At 41.8% G+C, this 25065-nt stretch overlaps 1 protein-coding gene and 1 long non-coding RNA gene across 6 annotated transcripts in view; one reads left to right on the forward strand and one right to left on the reverse strand.

The window, feature by feature from the left end:
- Positions 1-25065, forward strand: part of LOC116276843 (uncharacterized) — a 79138-nt gene that overhangs the window by 20790 nt on the left and 33283 nt on the right. Inside the window, exons 2-3 of one of the 2 annotated variants that reach the window (XR_012066989.1) lie at positions 20040-20269; positions 20393-20581. The exons of the other annotated variant lie outside the window; for it this stretch is intronic. This is a non-coding gene — a long non-coding RNA (uncharacterized lncRNA). Of the gene's footprint in view, positions 1-20039; positions 20270-20392; positions 20582-25065 lie in introns of those variants that run through there. 2 annotated transcript variants of the gene reach the window in all.
- Positions 1-25065, reverse strand: part of BMAL2 (basic helix-loop-helix ARNT like 2) — a 57980-nt gene that overhangs the window by 14222 nt on the left and 18693 nt on the right. For 2 of the 4 annotated variants that reach the window (XM_072954792.1, XM_072954791.1), the window contains exons 3-7: positions 18047-18204; positions 13810-13889; positions 12691-12783; positions 10493-10610; positions 9958-10101 (exon numbers count right to left, since the gene is read on the reverse strand). In XM_072954792.1, the coding sequence (XP_072810893.1) occupies positions 9958-10101; positions 10493-10610; positions 12691-12783; positions 13810-13889; positions 18047-18204 (593 nt within the window). Of the gene's footprint in view, positions 1-9957; positions 10102-10492; positions 10611-12690; positions 12784-13809; positions 13890-18046; positions 18205-21599; positions 21642-25065 lie in introns of all 4 variants that reach the window. The other 2 variants (XM_072954790.1, XM_072954793.1) reach the window with 2 other exon arrangements.

A 25065-nucleotide genomic window follows, 5' to 3' on the forward strand; every position in this document is an offset into this window, starting at 1 on the left:
GCTCTAAATGGATAATTCATTTAATCTTCTTAATAGTCCTATGAGGGGTTCTCATACTGTCCCCATTATCTTAGGAAACTGAGAAGTACTGCCCAGATCAGAGCAGGGAAGGGTGGAGCCAAGGGTTACATCCAGAGGGCCAGCTACGGAGCTCCCTTTCTGAACCACGGATGTGGTGCTATTTGATGGTAGTGAGTGCTCTGTCATGGAAGGTGTTCAGACTGGAGTTGCCTGGGTGACGGAGGGGAGGCTATGAAAAGGTGTTCCAGCCAGAGGGAACAGCTAATGCAAACAGAGTCCAGAGCGAGCAGTCAGAGGGGCTGAAGCACCATCTGCGATGGGGAAGTGGCTGGAGATTAAAGCAGGGAACAGTTTAAGCTCCTGTAAACCCTGCAGAGGACCTTGTACCCAACACCCAAAAGATATCACCCACCCCCTCCACCGCCCACAGCTGCCTTAAATTACAAGCCATTATCTCTCCCAATCCCAAACGAAGCCTCTAACACTTATTCCCTATCCTGCTTAATGGCACCACCATCAACCCAGGTTGTTAAATGAGAAACCTGGGAGTAGCTACGCCAGGCTTCTCCCTTTACCTCACCCAACATCCAACATCCCTTAAAGGAATTAAAAACTGGGATAAGTGTAAATACACAGTTTTCATTCATGTTAACAAAACGGGATGGCAATCAAAAATAAAAAGGCTTACGCTTAAGATAACTTGGATGGACCTTGAGTGGATTATGCTAGGTGAAATAAATCAGACGGAGAAAGACAAACAGCATATGATTTCAGTGATACGTGGAATGCAAAAAACAAACAAAAAATGAGCAAACCAAACCAAACAAAAACAAACACAGAGACAGAGAACAGAGTGGTGGTTACCAGAGGGGAGAGGGGCGAAGGGAGGATAAAATGGGTAAAGGAGATCAACTACATGGTGATGGATGGACCCTGTTTGGTGGTGAGCAGGCTGTAGTGTGTACAGGAGCAGAAATAGAATGTTGTACACGTGACACTTAGATAATGTTACAAAGTTATCTCGATTAAAAAAATTTTTTAAAGGCTTGTACACTGACTTAGGCATTTCTGATGATGCTTGCAAATGTACAAATGGTGCTGACTAAAAATATTCTACTCAACTGAAAATAGACTAAAATTTTTTTACATTTGCACATGGAGTCTCATCATACTGAACTCAGCCTTTTACTTCAATTCTTCTCTGACAACAAGGTGCCCAACAATTCCAACTTAATCTTTTCCCTCAACTCTCCCCTTGAACATTTATTCAGTTGGCAAATGATGGAATTTGACCCATTTGATCAATTATCTAAAGCTTTAAAAAATACATTAAAAATCCTCTTATCCCAAGAATTCTCTAGACTTTTACCTAAATATTGGGGTCATGGGCCCCAATCCTCACCAAACTATTTTTTCTAATTGAAATATAGTTGATTTACAATGCTGTGTTAGTTTCCGGTATACCTCAAAGTGATTCAGTTATACATACATATACATATGTATTCTTTTTCAGATTCTTTTCCATTTTAGGTTATTAACAAGATATTGAGTATAGTTCCCTGTGCTACACAGTAGGTCCTTGTTCTTTATCTATTTTATATATAGTAGTGTGTATTTGTTAATCCTAAACTCCTAATTTATCCCTCCCTCAGCATCACCAAACAATTTACATCAGATCCACAGGGACGATTCATGTGCAGTCTACTCCATGATTTTAATAAGAGGAAGAAAAAAACCATTTTAACCCAAACACTGCCTGAGTCCACAGGACATCTTTTCAAAGTGCTTTGTGACATTTTTTTTCAACAAGCTGCAGGCTGGGTCTCTCAACCTGGTATCTTGCTGCCTTCGTCTGAATTCTCTCAGAAGCTGATCCTGAGACAAGGATTCAAGTCCAAGGAGTGTATTTGAGAGCTGATCCCAGAGAAGAGAAAGAAGCTAATAAGAGAGCCACTTTCCAACAAGTGTTTTGCCACTTCAGGAAACCAAAGCTAAATCGATTAGGGGTGTTCTGGGAAAACATGCAGAGCAAGAGCTTCAGAATAATGCGGCCTGAGGGACCTCAAGGGAGAGAGAGCTGGGGTGCTCATCCATCAGCTCGCTTTAGCCGGTGGATGGGGATGCACCCGGGGAGCCCTGACGCCCCAGCACGGACGCCTGCCCTAGCCAGTCCAGGCAGAACTGTCTCTAAGGACCAGAGAAAGAGGTCAAGCAGAGAGTCAAGTGTGTAACACTGGGAGCCAAGTGCCATGGGAGGATGCCATTGGGTTCTGACAGCACCTGCCATGCTTGTACAAGAAGCCAGTGGAGTACTGATTATCTTACCAAGATAAATTTAAGAAAGACCTAAGATACTTGGTAATAGTCACCCATCCTTACCAGGCTTTGATTTCACAAGTGGAGATACATGACTAATCTTATTCCAGCCTTAAAACCTTTTTCAAAGTTTGCATCCATGACATTCATGTTAGAATCAGGGTAGAAATGTTTTTAATGCCAATCATGTTTTTAAAGAATTTTATTATGGAAAATCTCAAACACACATAAAATCAGAGAGAACAGGATAATAAAGCCCCACTTGAATGACCCATGGCCAATCTTTTTTTTTTTAAATTGAAGTATAGTCAGTTACAATGTGTCAATTTCTGGTGTACAGCATAATGTCCAAGACATACATATACATACATATATTTGTTTTCATAGTCTTTTTCATTAAAGGTTATTACAAGATATTGAACAGTTCCCTATGCTATACAGAAGAAATTTGTTTTTTATCTGCATTTATATATAGTAGTTAATAATGCAAATTATCCAACTCCTAAATTTACCCCTTCCACCCCCTTTCCCCCACTAGTAATCATTAAATTATTTACTATGTCTGGGAATCTGTTTCTGTTTTGTACGTGAGTTCATTAGTGTCTTCTTTTTTCTTTTTTTACATTCCACATATGAGTGATATCATATGGTATTTTTCTTTCTCTTTCTGACCTACTTCACTTAGAATGACGATCTCCAGGTCCATCCATGTTGCTGCAAATGGCATTATTTTATTCATTTTCATGACTGAGTAGCATTCCATTGTATAAATATACCACAGCTTCTTTATCCAGTCATCTGTTGATGGACATCAACAGGTTGTTTCTATGTCTAAGCTATTGTATACAGTGCTGCTATGAACACTGGGGTGCACGTATCTTTTTGAATTAGAGTTCCCTCCAGATATATGCCCAGGAGTGGGATTGCTGGATCATATGGTAAATCTATTTTTAGTTTTTTGAGGAATCTCCACACTGTTTTCCATAACGGTTGCACCAAACTACCTTCCCACCAACAGTGTAGGAGGGTTCCCTCTTCTCCACACCCTCTCCAGCTTTTATCATTTGTGGATTCTTTAATGAAAGCCATTTTGACTGGTGTGAGGTGATACCTCATTGTAGTTTTGACTTGCATTTCTCTGATAATTAGTGATATTGAGCATTTTTTCATGTGCCTATTGGCCATTTGTATGTCTTTGCTGGAGAACTGCTTCTTGAGGTCTTCTGCCTATTTTTGGATTGGGTTGTTTGGGTTTTTTTGTTGTTGTTATTAAGTTGTATGCACTGTTTATATGTTCTGGAAGTTAAAACTTTGTCAGTCGTTATCATTTGCAAATATTTTCTTCCATTCTTTAGGTTGTCTTTTTGTTTTGCTTATGGTTTCTTTTGCTGTGCCAAAGCTTACAAGTTTAATTAGGTCCCATTTGTTTATTTTTGTTTTATTTCTATTGCCTGGGTAAACTGCCCTAGGAGAACACTGCTAAGATTTATATCAGAGAATGTTTTGCCTGTGTTTTCTTTTAGGAGGCTTATCATGTTTTATATTTAAGTCTTAAAGCCATTTTGAGTTTATTCTTGTGTATGGTATGAGGGAATGTTCTAACGTCATTGACAATTTCGTAGCACCTGTATGTGAAATACACTCATTTCACTTGCCAGACACTCCCTTTGGTTAAAGTAGAAAACAAAAACATCTCACAAGTGGGAGGTCGTCCACGTGGCCAGTCAGGGTGACATTTTGCAGTTACTTTTCCCTGGCCCAGGCGTCTGTCTACACCTCTGTCTACATACAGCTCTTCCCAATTTCCAGCTCTTTCACTGCGAGGGAGGGCGGTGCTGATTGTTAACACGTGCCCTCATCATTCCTTTAGGCCAAGTCGGCCTCATGCCTTTGGCCCAGAGCTCTGGGGTGTTAAGTGAATACTTGGTCAAGGACTTGGGCAGATGAAAAAGCCCTCTTTGAAAAGATGCTTGACTCTGACTGCAGGCGTCTGTGTGGCCCAGCCTGGCATGGGAATGATCATCGCGTGTGGCCGGGGACCCGTTCCGGCAGCAGGAGCCAAGCCCCTGGCTATGCGTCCGCTGCAGGAACCATCCAGAATGGATCCCTTTCATTAATAACCTTTGGCATCTAGGAAGCTGTCCTAGTAGGTGGCCTGGCGGAGTGGAAAGAATACAGATTTTAAAGCCAGATTCCTGATTCTGCCACTCTCTTCGGACAAGTCACAGAACTTTTAGGCTTCAGCTTTCTCACTCGCGAGACTGGGATGGTTCGCACAGGGCTGCTATGCAGATTAAATCAGGCACTTAAGCCAAGTGCTCGGCAGGCAGAGTTTAAATAATTACTGCTTCTCTTCTTGCTCTTTTATTGTCCTTCTCACCTTTCTGGGCCACAAATAGTGGCTTCCTGGGAGCCAAGTACTGCCTTAGCCGTGTGTAATCCTAACCACACCGGCATGAGGCGCTGCTATTAAACCCATCATATCACTCTGCTTGGGCATCCGAAATGCCACGGACTGGGTGGTTTAAATAACAGAAATTTATTTTCCACAGTCCTGGGGGCGAGAAGATCAAGGTGTTGGAAGGTCTGGTTTCTCCCGAGGCCTCTCTCTGGCTTGTAGGTGGCCGGCTTCTCACCACGTCCTTATGTGGCCATCCCTGCTGTCTCCTCCTCTTCTTGGAGGACACCCATCATGCTGGATTAGGGCCCCACTCTTATGACATCATTTCACCTTAATTACCTCTTTAAAGGCCCGAGCTCCAAATACAGTCACACTGGGAGTTAAGGCTTCTGTGTGTGAATTTTGGGAAAGCACAGTTCAGTCCATACCCATTTTCCATACATTGAGAGGACACTGCCTCAGGTCACACGGCTGTTAAACAGCAGATCTGGCGTTAAAACCCTACTGAATTCACGAACACAAACTTATGGTTCCCAAAGGGGAGGTGGGAGGGAGGGATAAATTAGGAGTTTGCGATTAGCAGATACACACTATTATGTATAAAATAGATAAAAACAAGGTCCTACTGTATAGCACAGGGAACTCTATTCAATTGCTTGTAATAACCTATAATGAAAAAGAATCGACATTTTATATATATATATATGTGTAACTGAATTACTCTGCTGTATACCAGAAACTAACACAACGCTGTAAATCAACTGTACATTAGTGAAAAGGCAAGAAGAAAAACAAAAAACCAAAAACCTACTGGATTCAGAGCCCAGGCCCTTTCTACTCCATCCTAAGCCCATCCACCAGCAGGGCTGTTGCTGGGCGGAGCCAGTGTAAGATCCTGGGGCACCGGAAGGACTTAAAAATATCTCGGTTCTTTTAGCTCATCACAGAATTCAGCTATAAATTAGCCCTAGTTGGCCATTTACCAGATATTCTGAAATATCTCCATTTTCTCAGTAGGATTATCAATATTTATTTCAAAGAGAAGAAATTTTCCCTACCTCTTCTATAAATCTCTAAAACTTAACCGTTCAGAAAAAATCCTTTCAGAAGCCACATGGAAGGACTGAAGTCTGATCATCACATTCTTTAAGACTGCTGCTTGGATTTTTTTTAACCTATGACTATTACACATGTGTTTTTGCTGAAGATTCAATATTTACAAGACTGCTTCAGAATACTGTAACAGTACCATGTCGTCTCACGGAGGCTGCCTCAGTTTCCTTTTTGGGCCTTTACAAAGGGTTAATTAGGACTAGACACAGGGGCTGTTACACTTCTAAGATTATTACCAGTGGCTGACTCTATACATTCAGTCCTGTGTTGTCCTAGGATTTGACAAAAGCCGAAATGAAAAATCTGAGGTGGCAGAAAGAAGGCAGAACCCAGACAAGGCAGAGTCCTGCCACCGATGTGTGGCTTCAAGCCAGACTGCAAAGTGCCAATGTAACATGCATCTTCAGCAAAGAGGCCCAGATTCCTCTGGTTCCCACTGCAGAGCCTTTTCAGGTTTACTTCTCACGAGGGCCACGGTAGGGAAAATGACCCAAGCTGTTTGCCATCTTAGCCTCGTAGGGCTCCCCGAACAAAGCAACAGGGCAAGCAGGCTGGGCGGCTCACACAGCGGAAGGCTACTTCCTCACGGTTCTGAGACCAGGATGGCAGCGCAGCTGAGTCCTGGTGGGGGCTCTCGTCCTGGCTTGCAGACAGCTACCACCTCGCTGTGCGCTCACAGACGGCAAGCTCTGGTGTACACGGGCACTAATGGCATCACGAGGGCCCCACCCTCGTGGCTTGCCCTGAACCTAATTATCTCACAAAAGTCCTCCCTCCAGACACTACCACACTGGGCATCAACATGAATTTTAGGGGATGCAACTCAGCCCAGAGTATCTGCTAAAAATTTCCTGGGATAAAATCTTTTTCAACAGTTTAAATTGCTTCCAGGGTAAAACAAAAGCTAATGTAGATTAATTCACTGGATTGTTCCATTGTTCGTGTGGATTAGACAGCAATTATGTGTGGCAAATCAGGAACACAGGACAAGAGGATGGTCCCTTAATTAAGCCTTCAGTAAATGTCTGAGTGTCTACTATGTGCCAGGTACCATGGAAAGAGCAATGAAGCTCTAGGTTTAGTGTGGGAGGCAAATATAACATAATAATCATAATAATAATGTTAATACAGCATGGAAAGGGCAGTGATACGAGATGCTCAGGATTATTAGTGGATTACCAGAGTGGGTACTTGGGACTCAAGCCAGCCAGAAAGGGGAGCAGGGGGGTTTTCCTGGAAAGAGGTGCTCCTGTGCCTTAATGGTCCAGGATCTGCCAACAGGCTTGCGTTCTCCATCCCTTCCAGCAGGAAGGCCTGGTGCGGCTGCTGGGGTTCTGTTTTGGAGATCAGAGTCTGGGAAGCCTCCAGGGTCATCTGGGCAGGTGGCTGAGCCACAGGCTTGACAGGCTGCAACTGTCTCCTCCGTACTGGGCACTTCTCAGTCCAGCATGAAACACATCGTCCAGCTGCCTCTTAAACCTTTCACATCTCCACTCATCATCCTGAAGAGTCTGTCTTATTGGGGAACAGATCCTTTGAAATCCTAGCCTACCTACATGCCTTGGTCCTCCTATGGTCTTAATATGAAGTCCTAGGTGGGGCAGACCCAGGGTGTCTGACTTAATACTTCATAGGTTACTGCAGTAATGGCAATGGTCCCTTAGTTCCCACTGGACCTAATATAACGTGAAGACGTTCTTCCTCACTCTCAGGTTAGGGGTCTACTAAAAGCGCAGAGATGTTTCTAGGGGCATCCTGAGGCTCACCTGCTATTTCTCTAATCTCTGAAGCAATGGCCTTCAAATATTATTCATTTTGCATGCTATTAAAAAATTGTAAGCACCCTTCACATGTATAAACTACACAGTCCACTCCTGTACTAATGTATTACGTGCATTATAAACACAAAACTGAAATTAAAATATAAAAGATGAAAAACAATGTTATAAGGACAAATTGTATTCATGGTAAAAGTTTTTTGTTCTTTAAAAATCATAATATATATTATTTAATGAATCAGGATAATTAATTATGCTTTATTCTTGTTTAATACCATGTTTTAACACATTGGGAAATAGTGATTTGAAGATCTGATTCAAAATCTAATGTCTTATTCTATTTTCTTTTCCTTCATAGCACTAATCACTATTGGCAAGGTTTTTGTTTTGCTCAAAATAAGCCATGGCATATAGACCAGTGTCTGGCCAATGGCGTGTACTTCATAAACATTTACTGAAGAAAATCTTTTTTGAACATGATACCATATAATGGTGTGTTGTTGTCTATCCCTCCCATACTCCACGTTCAACAATCTCATGTTGGTAGCTTGAAATTAGCCACGTGTGACTATTTACATCACAGAAAGTGGCCAAGCTACAAATCAGGGCTTGAGTTATTGTTTGTTTGTTTTCCTGATCTATGAAAGTGATGGACAAACTGCTCATAATGAAGACTGGACTTAAAAGTGCATTGTATCTGTAGTTTTTATATCATGAATAGCACCAACAAACTGAGTAAATAATCTTCTGGTATTAAAAAATTATTTTATCGATGGGGAGGGTATAGCTCACGCTTAGCACACACGAGGTCCCAGGTTCAATCCCCAGTACTTCCATTAAAAATAAATTAAATAAAAATAAATAAGCCTAATTACCCCCCAAATTATTTTAGCAAAATCACTCATATCATTAAAAAAAAATGAGTGACGTTCTGACAGCATGGTTTCACTCTTCCCTTACTTGCTCATGTAAAGCAAAACAGCAACCAACGTTCCTATCAGAACCTGACCCAGAGAGCTGGCTGTTGAACCCTGACCAGCACACCGCCGCCCACGACCTGGCCCCAGCTGCCTCGCTTCCTAACACCATCTTCCGCGGATCTTTGTTGTCACACTGATCTTTGTTGAGTTCCCCCAAATACCACATTCTCCCTGCCTCTAGGTCCCTAAGTAGGCCCTTCCATCAGGACTTTCTCCCCACAGGCTTCTCCATAGCTGGCTCCTTCTCACTGTTCTGGCTCAGATCAAACGTCCCCTAAGAGAGACTTTCTCTGAGTCCTCCAAAGGAACTCCTTCTCCCGAATCCCCGTCCTCCATAACCCATTTGATTGACTTCATTGCACTTTCCAGTGCCTAAAATATTCATCAATTTCCATGTTGCCTGGCTGCCTCCTGTCCCTCTAATGAAGTTCATTAGAGCCATGACTTGTCTGCCTGCTTCCAGGGTATCCTTTGTACTTGGCACATGGCAGGCACTCAGTAATCACTGACTGGCCAAAGTCTATTTAATTAGAGACTATTATGTCAGGAAACCGTCTCAGGCTTATTGCTACCATTTTCATATAATCATAGCCAATATGCAATGGCCTCTTTAGAAATAAGATTATGACAGAAGCTGTGGGAAGATGCAGGTGGGGGAGGAGCCCCCACCCGCAGGGCTTCAGCCCCAGGCTTGGGCACTGCTGCCCAGGACATCCCTTCTTCCTCTACTCTTTCTTGCTCTTTCTTCCTCTTGGGCTCCCAGAGAATCTCATACTTGAGAGAAACATCTTAAGCAGTGGTTCTCAAAAAGAATAGAGATGTTGAGAATCCAACCTGTGGGGTTGCAAGATTTAGAAGCAAAGAGTAAGATGGTGGGGCGGAGGGCGAGATCAGGTTTACAGAAGTGAAATTGTTTTACTGGGCACTGGCCATGCAGCAAGACAAAGACATGACTGAAACACAAGTACTAAATAAGTCTTCCCAGAAGGAGAGAGAAAGTAATCTGGCAATCTTCAAAACACTTAACAAAACTTGATAATTTTAGCCTTTACTCAATTTATAACTTGCATCAAACACCGCAGAGGTTTCGGCCATGTTAAGGTAGCTGCGTTGGCCGCCATGTTCTTCTCTCACAGGGACTGCTGTGTAGATGAGATGATTCACTTCTGGTTGGATCTATGCAACACGGTACTTGTTCACCAGAACCAGAATTATTTAGATAAATACATGTTTTTGGCTGCAATTATTTGCCTTGACCATACAGCTTATTTTTTTAATGTAGAAAGTATTTAGGACATTAATTTTATACCCATGCCTCAGATCACCTGACATTTCAAAAGGACAATACCTTTCTTCTTTGAGTTGGGTAAGCAGTCATGCTCTTCTTTGACAGAGATTTTACAACTCTTGATTCGACAGAAAAAGGATCGTCTTGAGCCCGAATACACATGACTCCTTGCAGTATGGAAATTACTGTGAACCTGCAAACCAGCTTTCATAGAGCAAGGAGGCAAGAGAATAGGTAGAAAATAATATTTTAAAATAATTTTGACATTTATTTCCTAACACTTTCTGGTCATCTGTTACTTGAGAAATGGTTATTGACATCATTTTACAGTAAACCCCAAAGGGAAACATACCAAGAAAAAGTATTTGTCAAGTAATCATGTTTTCGTACCTTATAATCACTTGCAATTTATGTATTTCCCCAGGGGGGCAGATAGTAAAAATTAATTGTTTTAACTGAGGCTGGTGATTATAAAGTTTACTAAATAATCCTCCTCTTGATAAAATCATAATCAGCTAACTTTCCAAAACACTCTATTGCTGTCCTTTTATACATGTTTACATAAAATTGTAATAATGCTGAAATGAGTACTTACTTTTGGCATCGATTAGCATCTCTCTTGGTGAAATATCAGAGGAAGAAAGTTGTTCCTTTACTTTGGCAACATCTTTTGGATGTAGGAAGTCAAATAAGCTTTGTCCAGTCAAATCAGCCTATTTATAAGGTAGACATTCATTTAAAATCAGTATCATATTTCTACATTTCCTCATACAGACAAATGATGCTCCTTCTTTTGTTAAAGTTGCTTTTTCTTAAGCTCAGAATCATCTGCTACACTGAATGACATTAGCTTAGTCTGCGTTAAAAGCAGCATGATACTTGAAGATGGAAAAAAATACATGCACACAGACCCATGATTGGGTACACACACCTAATCACTAACATTCTATTTGCTCTTGTTACTCTTGTTAATGCCCCCAGATTCACACATTACTACTACGTCACATTATGATTTACTTTAAACTTTACCATTGGTAGAAGTGCAGAGATTATATTATGGCACACTATAGGAATCACAGAATAGCTGTGGTCTTATGGTGTGACTCAGAAATTTGCCACACTGTTTTAAAAAATTACCACACTGATGACAACCAAAATCCAACCTGGACTGCCCTCCACTCCACATTCCACTTCTCCCCACGTGCAGAGCATTCTCTGGTCCGTGCCTTTGCTCTCATGGTCCCGTCACCTGAAATTCATTACCTTTTCTCTATAAACTTAATTCCCTGGGCGGTCTGACCAATTGCCTTCTACTCCCTAAATTCCAAGACTCCCTTTCCCAACCTGAAATGTCTTCCTCCCCTTCCTGCTCATCTCAAAGCCTAGCAGACAGTCTACTTCACATATGAAGTCCTCCTTGACCCACAGTGATCACCCCTCTTTTGAACTCCTTTATTACCCAAGTAGACATTCCTATAGAAGGCAGAACAAATGGACCAACTGGTCCAAGTAGCCTGGAGTGCTTGGCAGTTAGATATCTCAGGCTAAAATGAATAGCAATCTGACTTATACATCAGTCTATTGTGTGACTGGCTAATACAAGTCTATGCCAATCGGATTTCTGAATGTGAAAAGCTGAGGACCAGACCCTGGATCTACGGGGATCCCAAAGCCCTCCTGAGCAGTAAATGAGTCTCCTGAAAGGTCTCTGAAATGCAAAGTCAGTGTCCAGTGGGACTGGGCTCCAAGTCACTAACTTGGAACTTAAGAGCAACCTGAATTGTCAAGTATCTCGGTGTGCGTGTATGTGTGTGATGGTCTCCATTTCCAATTAGAAGACAGAATAATCAAGCCTTGCCCTGCTTTTGTGTCCCCAGCTATAACCAGCTGCGTGCTGCATTTGGTTTTCATTCCTTCTGGATGTAGGCTCATAATATGTTTTTCTGTTATTTAACTCACTATCTATGAATGCCTTCTAGCTCTACCAAATCTTCGAGTTTTGGGGAAACACAGGCTGGGAGTTATATAAGATTAAATAGGAGTTATATAAGATTAAATGGGAGTTATGTAAGATTAAAGCTGTGGGCTATATCTGATTTCTATAGTATTATATCATTTATCTGTCTTATATTTATTATATATTTATCATATTTATATATTATATTTATCATATTGTTTATCATATTATTCTATTTCTATCTTATTTCTATTTGAAAGGAGACCACAGGTGCTAGTTTATTCACTCTGTTGATTTCAGTGTTACAGTTTGAGTTAAACTAGTTAAACTAGTTAGTTTAAATTAAACAGTGTTCAGTAATGAGGAGGCAGATCAACCCTACAGCAAGTTAAATAAAAGATGTATTTCAGACTTTGTTGCCAGAGTCTAGATCAAAAGCTGTTATGTGACGCACATACTTAATAAATAATAATGCTGTCTCTTAGAGGGAACAGAGAAGGGTGACTAATATTTTCAGACACTCACTTATGATAGCTTGCTTTGTGCTTACATCACGAGAGACAGGTATAATCACAATTTCCACGTTTTACACAGGGGAAAGCTGAGGTTCAGGAAAATGAAATAACTCGCTGAAGGAAGTAAACACTCTTGTCAGTAATAAAAACTCATACTCTTTCTACACATCTTCCCATCTCTCTCGGAGTTTAACTTAGCAGCACCGAATCCCACCACCCAGTGGGAAGAAAGGTTCAGAAAAAGAGCTTCAAGATATGTGATTTAAAAACAAAGCAAAACAAAACAAAACATAGTATGAGAAAGTCCTCTGTTTTGGGTACCTGATCATAATTAAGTGTTTTGGAGACTGATTTAGAAACGAAGAGAATTTTTCCTCTTTCACATCCAACCACAAATAGGAAGCCTTCTGCAGTCTAGGATTTAAAAATATAAAGTGAATATTTAAAGAAGATCTTCTGTCCCTCTCATACACACATTCAGATTTTGAGGAAACTACTGTAGCAAAAGAATTAATAGAGAGGTCCTAAGAGCTAGGAAAATTCATTTTAAGGCATTTTCTCAATATGTAAAAAGATTGATAGCATCAAATGGAACCCCAGTCTAATGTTGCTGACATGGCAAGCTCAGGCGGGGAATATTTAGTTGAGATATTTTATAATATAAAAGTCACCTGTGTTAAATTCTACACACATACAGAAACTCTGTAAAAATATCAAAACACACCAATAACAGCTGCCTGAAAACGTATTGAGATGGAAGACTGCAGACTGGGATGAAGGAAGTACCAGGAATACTGTATTTGAATTCAGCTGTTCAAATGAAAGAGGGGCTTTTAAAAAATTAAAAGAAAAATGGACAAATAGATATCTAAATCTTTCTAATCAGTCATACTATGGTGTAAAGCATACTGGTAATAGCATGAGATCCAGACACACAGGACCTCCGGGGCACAGGATAAGCCAATGACATGGCCACGTTTTCCACATCAGGGAAACCTCTGGAGCAGTGAATCTGAAAACCCATGCAGATGAAATGATGAGGGCAGAAACGGCAAAGCACCCACTAACAGCTCATTGAAAGAAGTGGTGACTGGCTCCTTGGCAGAGAACGGAATGCTGGGGGAACAGAACCCAAGGTAGATGGCTTTGAAGGAGGCGGTAACAGTGGAGAACAGAGCCTGCAGTGCGGGAGGTCGGGCATTAGGCAGAGCAAGGAGCTTCGCGTTAAAGACAAGCGAGTCACCCTATTTTGGAAATCCTACACTCACAAGACAAGGTTACTTGTATAACTTAAATTTTTCTATTAAAGGAAATTCGGTGTAATATGGAGTCCTGTTACGTTTATATACAATAGGAAGTGAACTGAAAAAAATTCTTCCTCCCATTCAAACAGAAACACAAGGACACATACAACTTACACAAATGTATCTCTTTACTTACCTTAAGAATTAAGTGTCTGAGCTCATTATCCTGAATGAATGAAGGTCTACGATTATTTCCTGCATACGAATTTGCCATACCTGAAAATGAAGAAGTCAAAAAGTTATTAAAAAATATCATACAGATGGAAATGTACTAAACGCTCAGTGAACGTAGGAGTCCGAGGCTGCTGTTGGTGATGACCGTGACGATGGTGTTTTCTGTTCTAGCCGCTCCAACGCCTCTTCTGTAATCGTTCCCTCTCTTCGTTTTTCCTAGATTGAAATTTTCTGCTTTCAGATTGTAAATTCTTTGAATTCACTTATTCCTTTATCTGCAAGTGTGCAGAAAGAGCTGTCTACTGAAAAAATAATAAAATGCAGTCTATTATCTATAACATAATAACATGCAACAATACTCAAGACTGAAAAATAATTCAAATTATTTTTACAATTTATTAGCTTATTAAATCTGATCACATGAATTATCCTGAATAGGGAGCACCTGGGATGCTAAGCAAATTTTATGGGTTCGTAGGATTTTTGCATCAGAATGATCCTTTAAAGATCACATGGAGACTTCTGATAATAGACAAAATATACCAAAAAAGTATAAAACATAAATGAAATAATTCATTTCAAGCCCTTAACACAGAGCTTATTGTATTAAAATGAAAGCTACTAAAGCCACCAGAAAAGCTGGGGAAATGATACGGAATTACCAGGTCAAAACTGAGAGAAGTAAGGGAAGAACTAAAACTGCATTTGTCCTGAGGGCATCCACCAACCTGGACGGGAAAGCCCTTCATGGCCACAAGGGGGCGCACGAGACAGTTCGCCAAGGCAAGGTGTGCTGTCCCCAGACAATCCCCAGGCAAAGGTGATCCAAAAATAAATCAAATTTCCCTCCCTTACACTTCCCAACCTCCCTAACCCTGACCCCTTCCTCCGGGGGACTGCAAGGAAAGATGCTTCTGCAAAAGAAAGATGGGTAACACCACGAGACGTGTTAACTACTAACTGGCCCTCAGATGGATTTGTAGCCCAAATTCACCAGTTAATTACCTAAGTGATGGGGGAAAAAAAACAAAACCAGAAAATCAAAAACCCTCATGGTATGATTTGGTAAAGTCTCAAACTGGCAGAACCCTCAAAAAGCCTGGCATAAGCAAAGGAAATCTCTTTTGGAGCCTACCTTCCAGGGAGCCCTCAGAGACGTTCCCCAAATGACTCATTATTACAACACAGTAGCCTGGTGGGAGGGAGCTGAGAAAGGGCTGGGAGGTGCAGACCCTGCGGCCAGGCCGGGTGCAGCAATAAATCAGTGTGAGCCAGGCAGGGACACTGCCAGGTCTGGCCTGAAGCAAGGCTGGCAGAGGAGTGCGGAGGAAACCCCGAAAGTGTAGATCGGCCAGGATGGGCGTGCCCTGGTTGAACAGGTGAGTGAGGACGTGAGGACATGCCGGTGAGAAAAAGAGGGCAGTGAGCGCAGAGCTGAAGCTAGGATGCGGTGATTCATAAAATGCCTGCAGTGCCGCTCTGTCCACCTGCCCCGGAGCAGTAACGGCAAAAACCAACGAGGAAACACGGTCACTTACTCTTAGTATAAAATGTTCATCATTGCGATTAAAGAAATGACAATATGAGAATAATGATAATGATAATAAAGATCAAAATGACCATAACAACTCTCCCTCCTGGTCCTCTGACTACCACCTCCACCATTAAGAAACACATTATTCTATCCTCTTAACAACAACCCAATGAGACCAACACATTATCCTCGTTTTGCAGGTGTGGAAGTTGAGGATTAGAAGGGTAAAACACCTGAGTAAGTCACATAACAATGAAGGCAGGGGGCCAGGATTTGAACCCGGGTTTGCCTCCAGGACCCACGCAGGAACCACCGGCTCCTGGTACTCAGACCCACGCACAGAACGCCCACAGGCTCTCCCAGGGCTCACTCCAAATGTGGTCTGCAAACCACTGTCACCACCAAACTGTGGTGAGATGAACATGGAAGTTAAGAATAAGCACTTACACACTTTGATGGAAACACCATTGCTGTGGCATCACAGCCCGCGAGCATTTTTCCACTAATCATTGGTACCATATTTTAGAACAGATGGGGGCAGGGAACACTTGCCTTTCCCCCAAATGGTTTGAGAAGCACTCCTGTAGACTGTAGAGTAAAAAAATCATTTCACCATCTTCTGTCTTAGAAGTAATTATGTGTGGACCAAAGGAACAGCACCGACAGGCAGATCTCTCACGATCAGGCATTCGTGGAGTGAGTTGGGGATACACTCTGTCCAGGGCACGGGAATCCAGCCCCAGCTGCTCTAAGTCATCTCATCTGGGGGTAGCGCTGACTAGGATCTGGTCAGGATGTGTGACGAATGCACGAGCACCTGACTTCAGCTTAGAAGGGCCAATGATGAAATCTATACTCTGTTCCAAAGAACCCCTTCCAGATTTAGGTAGTGTCTCCTCTCCACTGAGATCCCGTTGGCCCTCCTCACACTCACACATTTATCACACTAGGTTTTAATGCGTTCTTCATGGGTCTGTCTCCCTTGCCCACCATGAACCCCTCAAGCACAGAGATCTTGCCTCCTTCATTTTCATAACCTCAGCACAGAACAGGAACCGAGGTGGTGCTCAGTTCACATTTGTTGTCAGTTGACTGATTCATGGCTTTTCCCTTAGATCCTCCTCCCTGAGGACGTTGTGAATGTGAAATGTCGGATAATTTCAGGGTTGCAATCAAATGACCTCAGCTGAGCCTATTCTTGGTCGCTGCTAAAAGATTTAAGGGAAACATTGCTTACAATTTAGGCAAGACCCACTTGTGGGTAAAAGAGAACCTTATTTCACAAGAGACAGTTTTGAAAAGAAGAGCTCCAATCAGGCTACCCAGAGGAAGCCTGCCGGGGAGTGCCCCCGGCACCCGCGCTGCTCTGCATGGTGGGGCCGGCGGCTGTTCTGGCTCTGCCCACCGCCTGCTCTCCACATCTGCATGCACTCAGCTGGTCGCGGTGCACACGCCACCTTTCTGCCATCTGCAGAGACGGGAGGAAGGTGATTTAAAGCACAACTTGCACCAGTTACTCTGAAAATAGCCCTCTAACCGCTGTGTCTAGTTTTACATCCTGATTTGTATATGACCCCCGCCTCCTCCAATGTGAACAGATCTGCCAGGACTGTTCTTTTGTTCATTATGAAATAAGATCCTCTCTGGGCTCCGATTTGCACCTGGAGTCCAGGTAACACTGCTCTCCTCTAAGCCACCTTAACCCGACGTGGCCAAGTCCCTGTGTGCTGACCACAGAACTTCCTCTCCCTGAAACAGATCTTCCTTCCCCTGGCATGCAGCGTAGGGCAGAGACCTGAATAAGACCCTTGGTCTTCCTTTGCTTTTTCCCTTCTCATACTTTCTGAGCTGGATTTCACCATCATCTTTTTCGGTCTTTACAAATCTGAACCTTCAGAGTCCCCCCTCTGTGGTCTGCAGCTCACGCCTCTGCCAGGTCTACTGATCTCCTCAATATAAATTTAAGTCATTGACATTCACATATCTGACACTCAATTCTATTTCCTCCACCCCACAAGCTGGACTGGGGTTATTCCCAAACCAGACGTGATTTTGACACTACACGTACACGTGAATACTTACCACGCTTTGATTTAAAATTCAAGCCCAAGTAGGGGAGCTGCTAAAGTCAGAACTGATCACACACCCCCCAAGAAGCAAGGGATAAGCACCTCCTCCCCCCAGTGTCTCATCTATGTGAGGACACCTTGGAATAGCAAGGTATGACGCTCTTTCAGGTGCTGCTTATAAGTCTGAATGAAGTTTTAACGGAAATTGCAGAATTTAAAGACATCTTTCTTTTCTAATAATGCAAACCTGACAATAACTCAAAATTATAATTAAGACATTTCAGAACTTCTGAAAAATTAAGAGGTACATACAGTAGGTATAACCATCTTCATATTATACACGGGAAACAAGCAGAAATACAAAGACTTTCAAGTTCATATAGTAAACTTAAGATGAAAACTAAGTTTTCTGACATTCAAATTATTATTCTCTGCACATACAGAACATGGACAAGTATCAAAATTAATGCCTATAAAGCTGAAAGACTCACTTGTATAAATCTCAACAGCCAGTAACAACAAAACCAACCCCTCAGGGACCTCAGCGACAGGCAAGGCTTCACGCATCCGAGTGTGGAGGCCACTTGCAAACTCACCGTTTAAAGATCTCAAGTGCTGCACAGCCATCCTTAAAACTGTAAGTTTGTCCAGTTTCCGTGTCACGGGGTTGCACTGAGGGATCATGGCAGACAGTTTTTCAATCAGGTGGTTCATTTTCTCTCTCCTCCGCTTTTCGGTCTGGCTATGAGCTTCTCTAAGAAGGAAAAAGAACCTTGTTCATATTTCACACTCAGCAGACCCCCCGTCACCCCAGAGGCACCAGCGGGAGCTCAGGTGAGGCCAGCAAGCACACGTGTTCTTCCTCCCAACCTCAGCCCTGCAGCTGCCATTCAGGGAGGAGGAGGGGGCGGCGGGGAGCGGGGACAGGGCTCATCCACACCGCTTTACCCTCCACCTGGATTCCCCTTGCTCCTTCCCTCCCCATCTTATTCCCTGAAACCTTGGAGAACTAAGACCTCTGTCTGAGAGCCGGGCGGATAGGCTTTTAGCTTCCCTCCAGTCTCAGAGGAAGAGATGGGATGCCTTCTGTTCAAAGCTGGCTCCTCCCTGGAGCAGTTATCAGCATCTTAACCGCATTCTCTTTCCCAGCTCCTTTGATGGGTCAATAAATGGGCTCAAGTCTCTTCCTTTGTGGGAAAAAACCCTCTCCAAAGGATACATTGGGAGTTCAGGATTTGCAGATACTAACTGCTGTATATAAAACAGGTAAACAATAAGTTTCTTCTGTACAGCACAGGGAATTATAGTCAATATCTTGTAGTAACCTATAACGAAAAAGAATATGAAAAGGAATAGATGTGTGTTCATGTATGACTGAAGCACTGTGCTGTACACCAGAAACTGACACAACTCAACTGTAAATTGACTATACTTCAATTGAAAAAAAAAACCTTTCCCTAATTCTAGGGGTACCTCCCCCTTGTTACTGTCTTCCCTTCTCTGCCAGCTTCCTGAGAGAACACGGTCTCCACCCCACCTTTCATCTCCCAGACGTCTCTCCATTAAAATCAACCTTCCACAGCCCCGGCCCCACTACAGCTACTTTCCATCCTTCTCTTACACAACCCTGGCTGATCCCTGCCTTGACTTTGATGCTGTTACCACTTTTCATTCCTCACTGGCTTCCGTGACCTCTCCTGCTCCATCCTCGCTGCTCAGCCCGGTCCCCGTAGTCTCCGTACCCAGCTGTGCCCCTGTCCTTCAACACTGGTTCCCCTTAGATTCCTTACTTGCTACCACTCCTTCCTCACCCTATAGCTTCCCCCTAATAGATCTCATCCCTCATAAGGCTTTACAACAGCTCACACGCTACTTACCATTAAGTACCGATCTTGTTCATACTTCATCCAATTCCCAACCTTCAGAATTAGAATTATGCACCAAGAAATCCCAAACTGACATATTCTCTGAATACAATGGATGCCATTTTAATTCTCCTTCCTCCACCAGCCCTGATCACTCTTCCTTCTAGAGGGTTCATCATGATGGGTGACCCTACTAGACTTATTCTAGACCCTTCCTTCTTCTTCACCCTGAAGAGTCAAATACTCATGAACTCCTACAGATCCTGGTTCTTCAAGAATTTCTTAAATTGTCTTCTCCTCCATCTCCATCCACTCTGTTGCTGCCTTATTTCAGGCCCTTATGACAGCTGACTGCACGACTCCCAAAAGCCTTTTAAATGGATATTCCTGCTTCTACTGGTGTCTTCCTGATCCACTCTATCCTACCCACTACTTCCAGAAACATTGTTTTAAAAAATCAAATCATCTGATCCCATTGCAAAAAACTGCTAAAATGCATTTCCGCAGCCTGAGAGGAAAGGTCAGACTCCCTCCTGACATCCCAACGTTCTCCCGACCTGGCTTCATCTCCAGTTCGGCCTTTCCACCCATGGCTTCTCCCTACAGCTCTGGATGTCACAGAGCAGCAATGCCAAACGACCCTCTGGTCCTCCAACATGCCAAGTCGTCTCACATCCCCTCTATGCCTTGCTCTTCACTGGGCTTAGCCTGTCCTTTTCTACAGTCTTGGAAAAATCCTCTTCCTTCTTCAAAACCCAGCTCACGTATGCTTCCGGGAAGCTTTCTTCGACAACTGCATGATTAATCACCTCCCTCTGTCACCGCCTCAGCACCTCTTACACCAGGACCACATTTCATCAAACCTAAGACACCATCAAGTGTAAGACGCACTCTTACATAAAGCGTCACAATGAAAGAAAAATGCTGCCAGTTAAGAGAAAGATGCCACTGATGGTAAGATATTTTTCATACATGATAAAACGCGGGGGTAATGTACATCTTTGATGTCAAGAATTAGGTTATTTTACTTTTTAGACTTTCCTATAAACATTTGTCTGTTTCTCCTACAACACTCAGATCATGGCAACTCCAGAATGTCTACGTAAGAAGAATTTGGGGAAGGCAATCTAATGGGAAAGAGGGAAGATAGAAGACTTGTCCTGATCTGTTTTTAGAGACTTTAAACTAGATTGAAGAGTCAGGGGAAGGGGGAGAAGCACTGATGGAGCTAACAGCCCCACCCCAACCACTCACCCTTGGGCAATGCCACCCCTGAAACAAAATACGGACTCTGGGGTGAATGGGATGGAATTCAAATTACATGTGTATTTACATAAAATTTAGTTATCTACTCATGCTTTGGTCTATTCGTGAGCAATTTTTAGATTAAAGATATATGACTTTAAAAACACTGTAGTTATCTTCTTGCTAGAATGTTCACCTCTTCTTTCTAACAATATTATCCATTACCATGGACAGTAGCAAGGGACAGAGATGCCTGAATCCAGGCATGTACAGAAGAGGAGGTACCTTCTCTCAGAGGGAAGGTTGGGAGGGAAATGAGAATGGGTGGGAGCAATCTAATGGGACTGGACAATGTGAGAAAAATAAGTGATGATGGCAGGGCTAGGAAACACAGAGGAAGGAGAAACAGCCAGTTTCTGAACAAGGTACTTTACTTAAAGGAGAAAAGATTTCTTGGCTGACTGTAGCAAAGACAGGCATATTTACCCAGAGGCTAGTTCTCTGCTTAATAATTTTTCAGGGCTCTGGCTCTTAATTCTGTGAACTGTTCCTGTCTCTTTGAACCATGCCAGTGTTTTGAAGAATCATATTAAAAAACAGAATAAGTGGAGAAAAAGCAAAACTGAGATCCGGCCGTGTTGTCAGGTGTAGAAAAAAAATGTGTTCATGTTGAAAGAATATGTTGAAATAGTTGACAGAATTTATAGTGATGGATTCCTAATAGTCAGATGCTCCTTATAAGTAATTCTGATTTGTTTATAGGATGAATCAGGATTTCTCTAGTGCTTATAATAGTTATTTTCAATAAACATCTATTCTGGGAAAAATTTAAAGACACGTAAGCCAAAATGTTACTCAAGTAGATGGAGAAGAAAGGGATTAGGTACCTGATGATCATTGCTTCTTGGAGCATAACATACGAGAAGAACCCAATATTGCTGAATTCATTCTGTCTTGACATCACTATTCGCTTTAGCAAGCAGGTCGGCACGCGCGACCTTTCCCACCCACCAGGTACCCTCTCCACGGGTCAATATACCTGAAGGACTTCATTTCTACTTGTTGTTCACCATCTTCCATTCTACAAAAAAGCAGGATAAAATATCAAACTACATGAAACAGATTTCCTGTAACTGTCCAGAGAGAGATAAACGTGAGATTCAGTCCAATCATCCTAATGCCTATTAAGTCCTCAGTTACACTTGGTACCCTGAGCGCCTAACTGAAGGGACCACCGCTGTAGGTGTGAGCCGTTCTCCTGACAAAGCTGACAGGCACCTCATCCCCCTCGGGCAACAAAAACTGTGATAACTGACGATGAGTAACAACTGGTGCTTTATTTAGAAATTACCCTATGCCAATCTTGAAAGAGGGATATAATATTCACAGAAACAACATTAAATAAAATAGCTATTTTTAGGGGGGAGGGTATAGCTCAGTGGTAGAGCGCAAGCTTAACATGCAGAGGGTCATGGGTTCGATCCCCAGTACCTCCGTTAAATAAAAAATAATGAAAAAATATTTTTAAAAAGTTATTTTTAAAACAATTGATGGCTTAGTAAAAAAATTTTTTATAATAACGCTATTAAACTAGCCTAAAAATACATCAAGAATCTCAGACTTTTATCCAAAAGGAATTTATTTTGCCCGAAAATTCATCTAGGTTGTAGGAAACACTTTTGAAAATAGGAAACTGATCATTTGCCACTAATATTAATTTACACATTTGTATACTCCCTAGCGGAATATACTAAATGTATATATGTGTGTCTCAATATTTACATGTACATATACATACATACTTTACATATGTGTGGCTATTCATTCAGAAGTGCAGTTGTCAGATCACTACCAAAGTGAAAGATACTGATGGTGGTGGAATACTTTCCACATTAAAAAACTACGGAGGCTGAATAGCTTTTTTAAAATACGTATTTTTTAAAATATATTTCCAAATGCATCACTTTCTGAAAGGGCATTTAGGGCAATTCAGGGAAAAGCTCCCACAATCTCATCTGGGAATAATCTGGGAATAAACCCGTTAATGTTTTAATGGGTCTCCTTCCTAAACATGTATCTAAATACACTCAAAAAATAGCTCTGACTCTTTAACTTAGCCATGGTGGGGGGGAAAGTATTTATGTAGGTAGTTCTGTGTTACACACATGTTATGTGTATATAACATATATGTACATAAAATAAACTTCCGATCATAGGGTAAAATTTTTCATTTGTCTTATTCACTTAACACTATAACATGTATATTTTCCCACAGCTTCACATACTCTTGAAGAACATGATATGAAATTATTAAATAGTAGCTCATTGGTTAGCTATACTATAAGTTAATTTCTCTTATTAGATACCTTAATATTCTGATTTTTCAGTATTATAAGTAGTGTGGCTAATATTATTGTGATGCAAGCATCTTTGACTATTTTAGGATTAAACCCTACAAGTACAACTTATGGATAACCATCTCACGGCTTCTGATTCATCGTGCCATATTTCCCTCTTAGTAGACTCAACAATGACCATTTTCCAGGCTTCAAAAAAGCATGACCTTCCTTTGAACTATTTTATTCACATGATAAATTATATTTGAGGTTTTAATACTTTTCTGCTTAAAAAAGATAATGCATGCTGTTTATAGAAAATACAATCAAATTTATGAAGAGATGTGTATAAATATCCCACATAGAAAGGACCTAGTGGTCCAAAGGCTATTTCTTCTTCTCACTGTCTAAATAAAGAATAGCTTTCATATTTATGATACTTGATCAAAAATACTTTCCCCTGTGTTATTTGAGTCTCACAGCATTTGAGAATCATGTAGTTATTACTACCCCCGTTTTACAGATGAAGGAATTGAGGCCCAGTGAGGTGACTGCTCTAGGTCACAGACCTAACAGGAAGCCAGGTGAAGTTTATTCTGTGCAGGCTGGCGTGCCTCCCTCTATGCCTTGATCATTGTCAGCCTGCTCTGTGGCTGCTGCGTATGAAACGGAAAAGCTTCTCCGAAGCAAAAGAAAGGGTCAGATTAAGTCAGCTTCTTTTTTCTTTTCTCTTTTCAGCCTGATGTCATATTTAAATAAGAGGAAATAAAAAATAGTTGTACAGGTGAATAATTTTCCTCCTAATGGTCTAGAATTGTATTTACATGTACATCACTTCAATTTCAAAAAGTAAAGTTTGGCTGGTTTAAATCACGCTTTTGCTTTGATTATACGCGTTTCAGCAAGTCTGACTCCCTGACTGAGCTTGCCTCCTTGGTGAATCCAAACCCACTGTACTGAGGCCACGCAAATATACTTTTCTTTAATGGTCCCTCACAGCATAGAATAAGGCGTGATCTTGTTAGTCCAACAATTCATTTCCTTGTTTGCAGCATGAACCTTGATAATTAGTAAGTTTGCTCTTTGCATTTTTCCCTCCTTGCTGGCATTTGGTCTATTGTCATAATATTTTCACTTCTGGATTTTAATTAGCTGTCTGATATTATTAACGTTCGCATTACTTAGATGAATTTTCTTAACGTAGCAGCTTATGGTATAGTAACATAATTGTTTCAAAATACAGTGCAAGCTTTTCTTGAAAACTACTTTCACTGCATTTCAAATGGAATCTAGGCCCTCTCCCTAAATCAACCAAGGACAAATGAAACTGGAAGCAAATATGATCAAAACATTCTCCAGACTTGCTACTTTCTCCCTCTGGTTTCTGAGATGCCGCTCCCACTTCAGAGCCCTGCCTTCTCACATTCTGGGCAGGACTCCCCTCCTCCCTCAGCCCCCTAGTCTTCCCACTCCACACGCTTCCCCAGTGCCTACACCCATGGCAGTCACTGCACCGCACTTGCTTTCTGTGCATCAGTGGTGTCTGAACCTCCATCTCTGGTCCAGGCCTCAACCCTGAAGTCCAGACCCTCATACCCAACTGCCTACTTGAAGATCTCATAAATTCTCATTCTCATTCTCATTGTGGCCAAAGCAGAACTCATCACCTTCCCTTCAATCTAGGTGAACTATAATCCCATCCTTCATCTAGGTGTCCAAGGCAGAAAACTCGGATGCTTTTTAAATCTCTCCTCTCCGATAAACAAGCATGAAATCTTAAGAGATTTTATCTTCTAAATGTGTCACAATACGTCCCTGCCTTTCCACACCCTTCCTATCCAGGGCCACTCTCTTGGACCAATGCTCAGAAAACCTATTCCTTAGAAACCATCTCTCAGCTGTTTTCTCTGCCTGCTGAATTTTCCTCCATACTGTTTCCAGAGTGATCCTTTGAAATATAAGCCTGTACCACTTCACACTTACTAGGATAGTTTTTTTTTTTAATGGAAAATAGATGTCAGCAAAGATATGGAGAAATTGGATCTCTTCATACATTTCTGGTGGGGATGTACAACAGTACAGGCACTGTGGAAAACAGCTTGGTAGTTTCTCAAAAACTAAACATAGAATTATCTTATGTCCCAGAAATTCTACTCATAGCTATATACC

The sequence above is a fragment of the Vicugna pacos genome, chromosome 34 (genome assembly GCF_048564905.1).
Source record: "Vicugna pacos chromosome 34, VicPac4, whole genome shotgun sequence".
NCBI classification, from domain to species: domain Eukaryota; kingdom Metazoa; phylum Chordata; class Mammalia; order Artiodactyla; family Camelidae; genus Vicugna; species Vicugna pacos.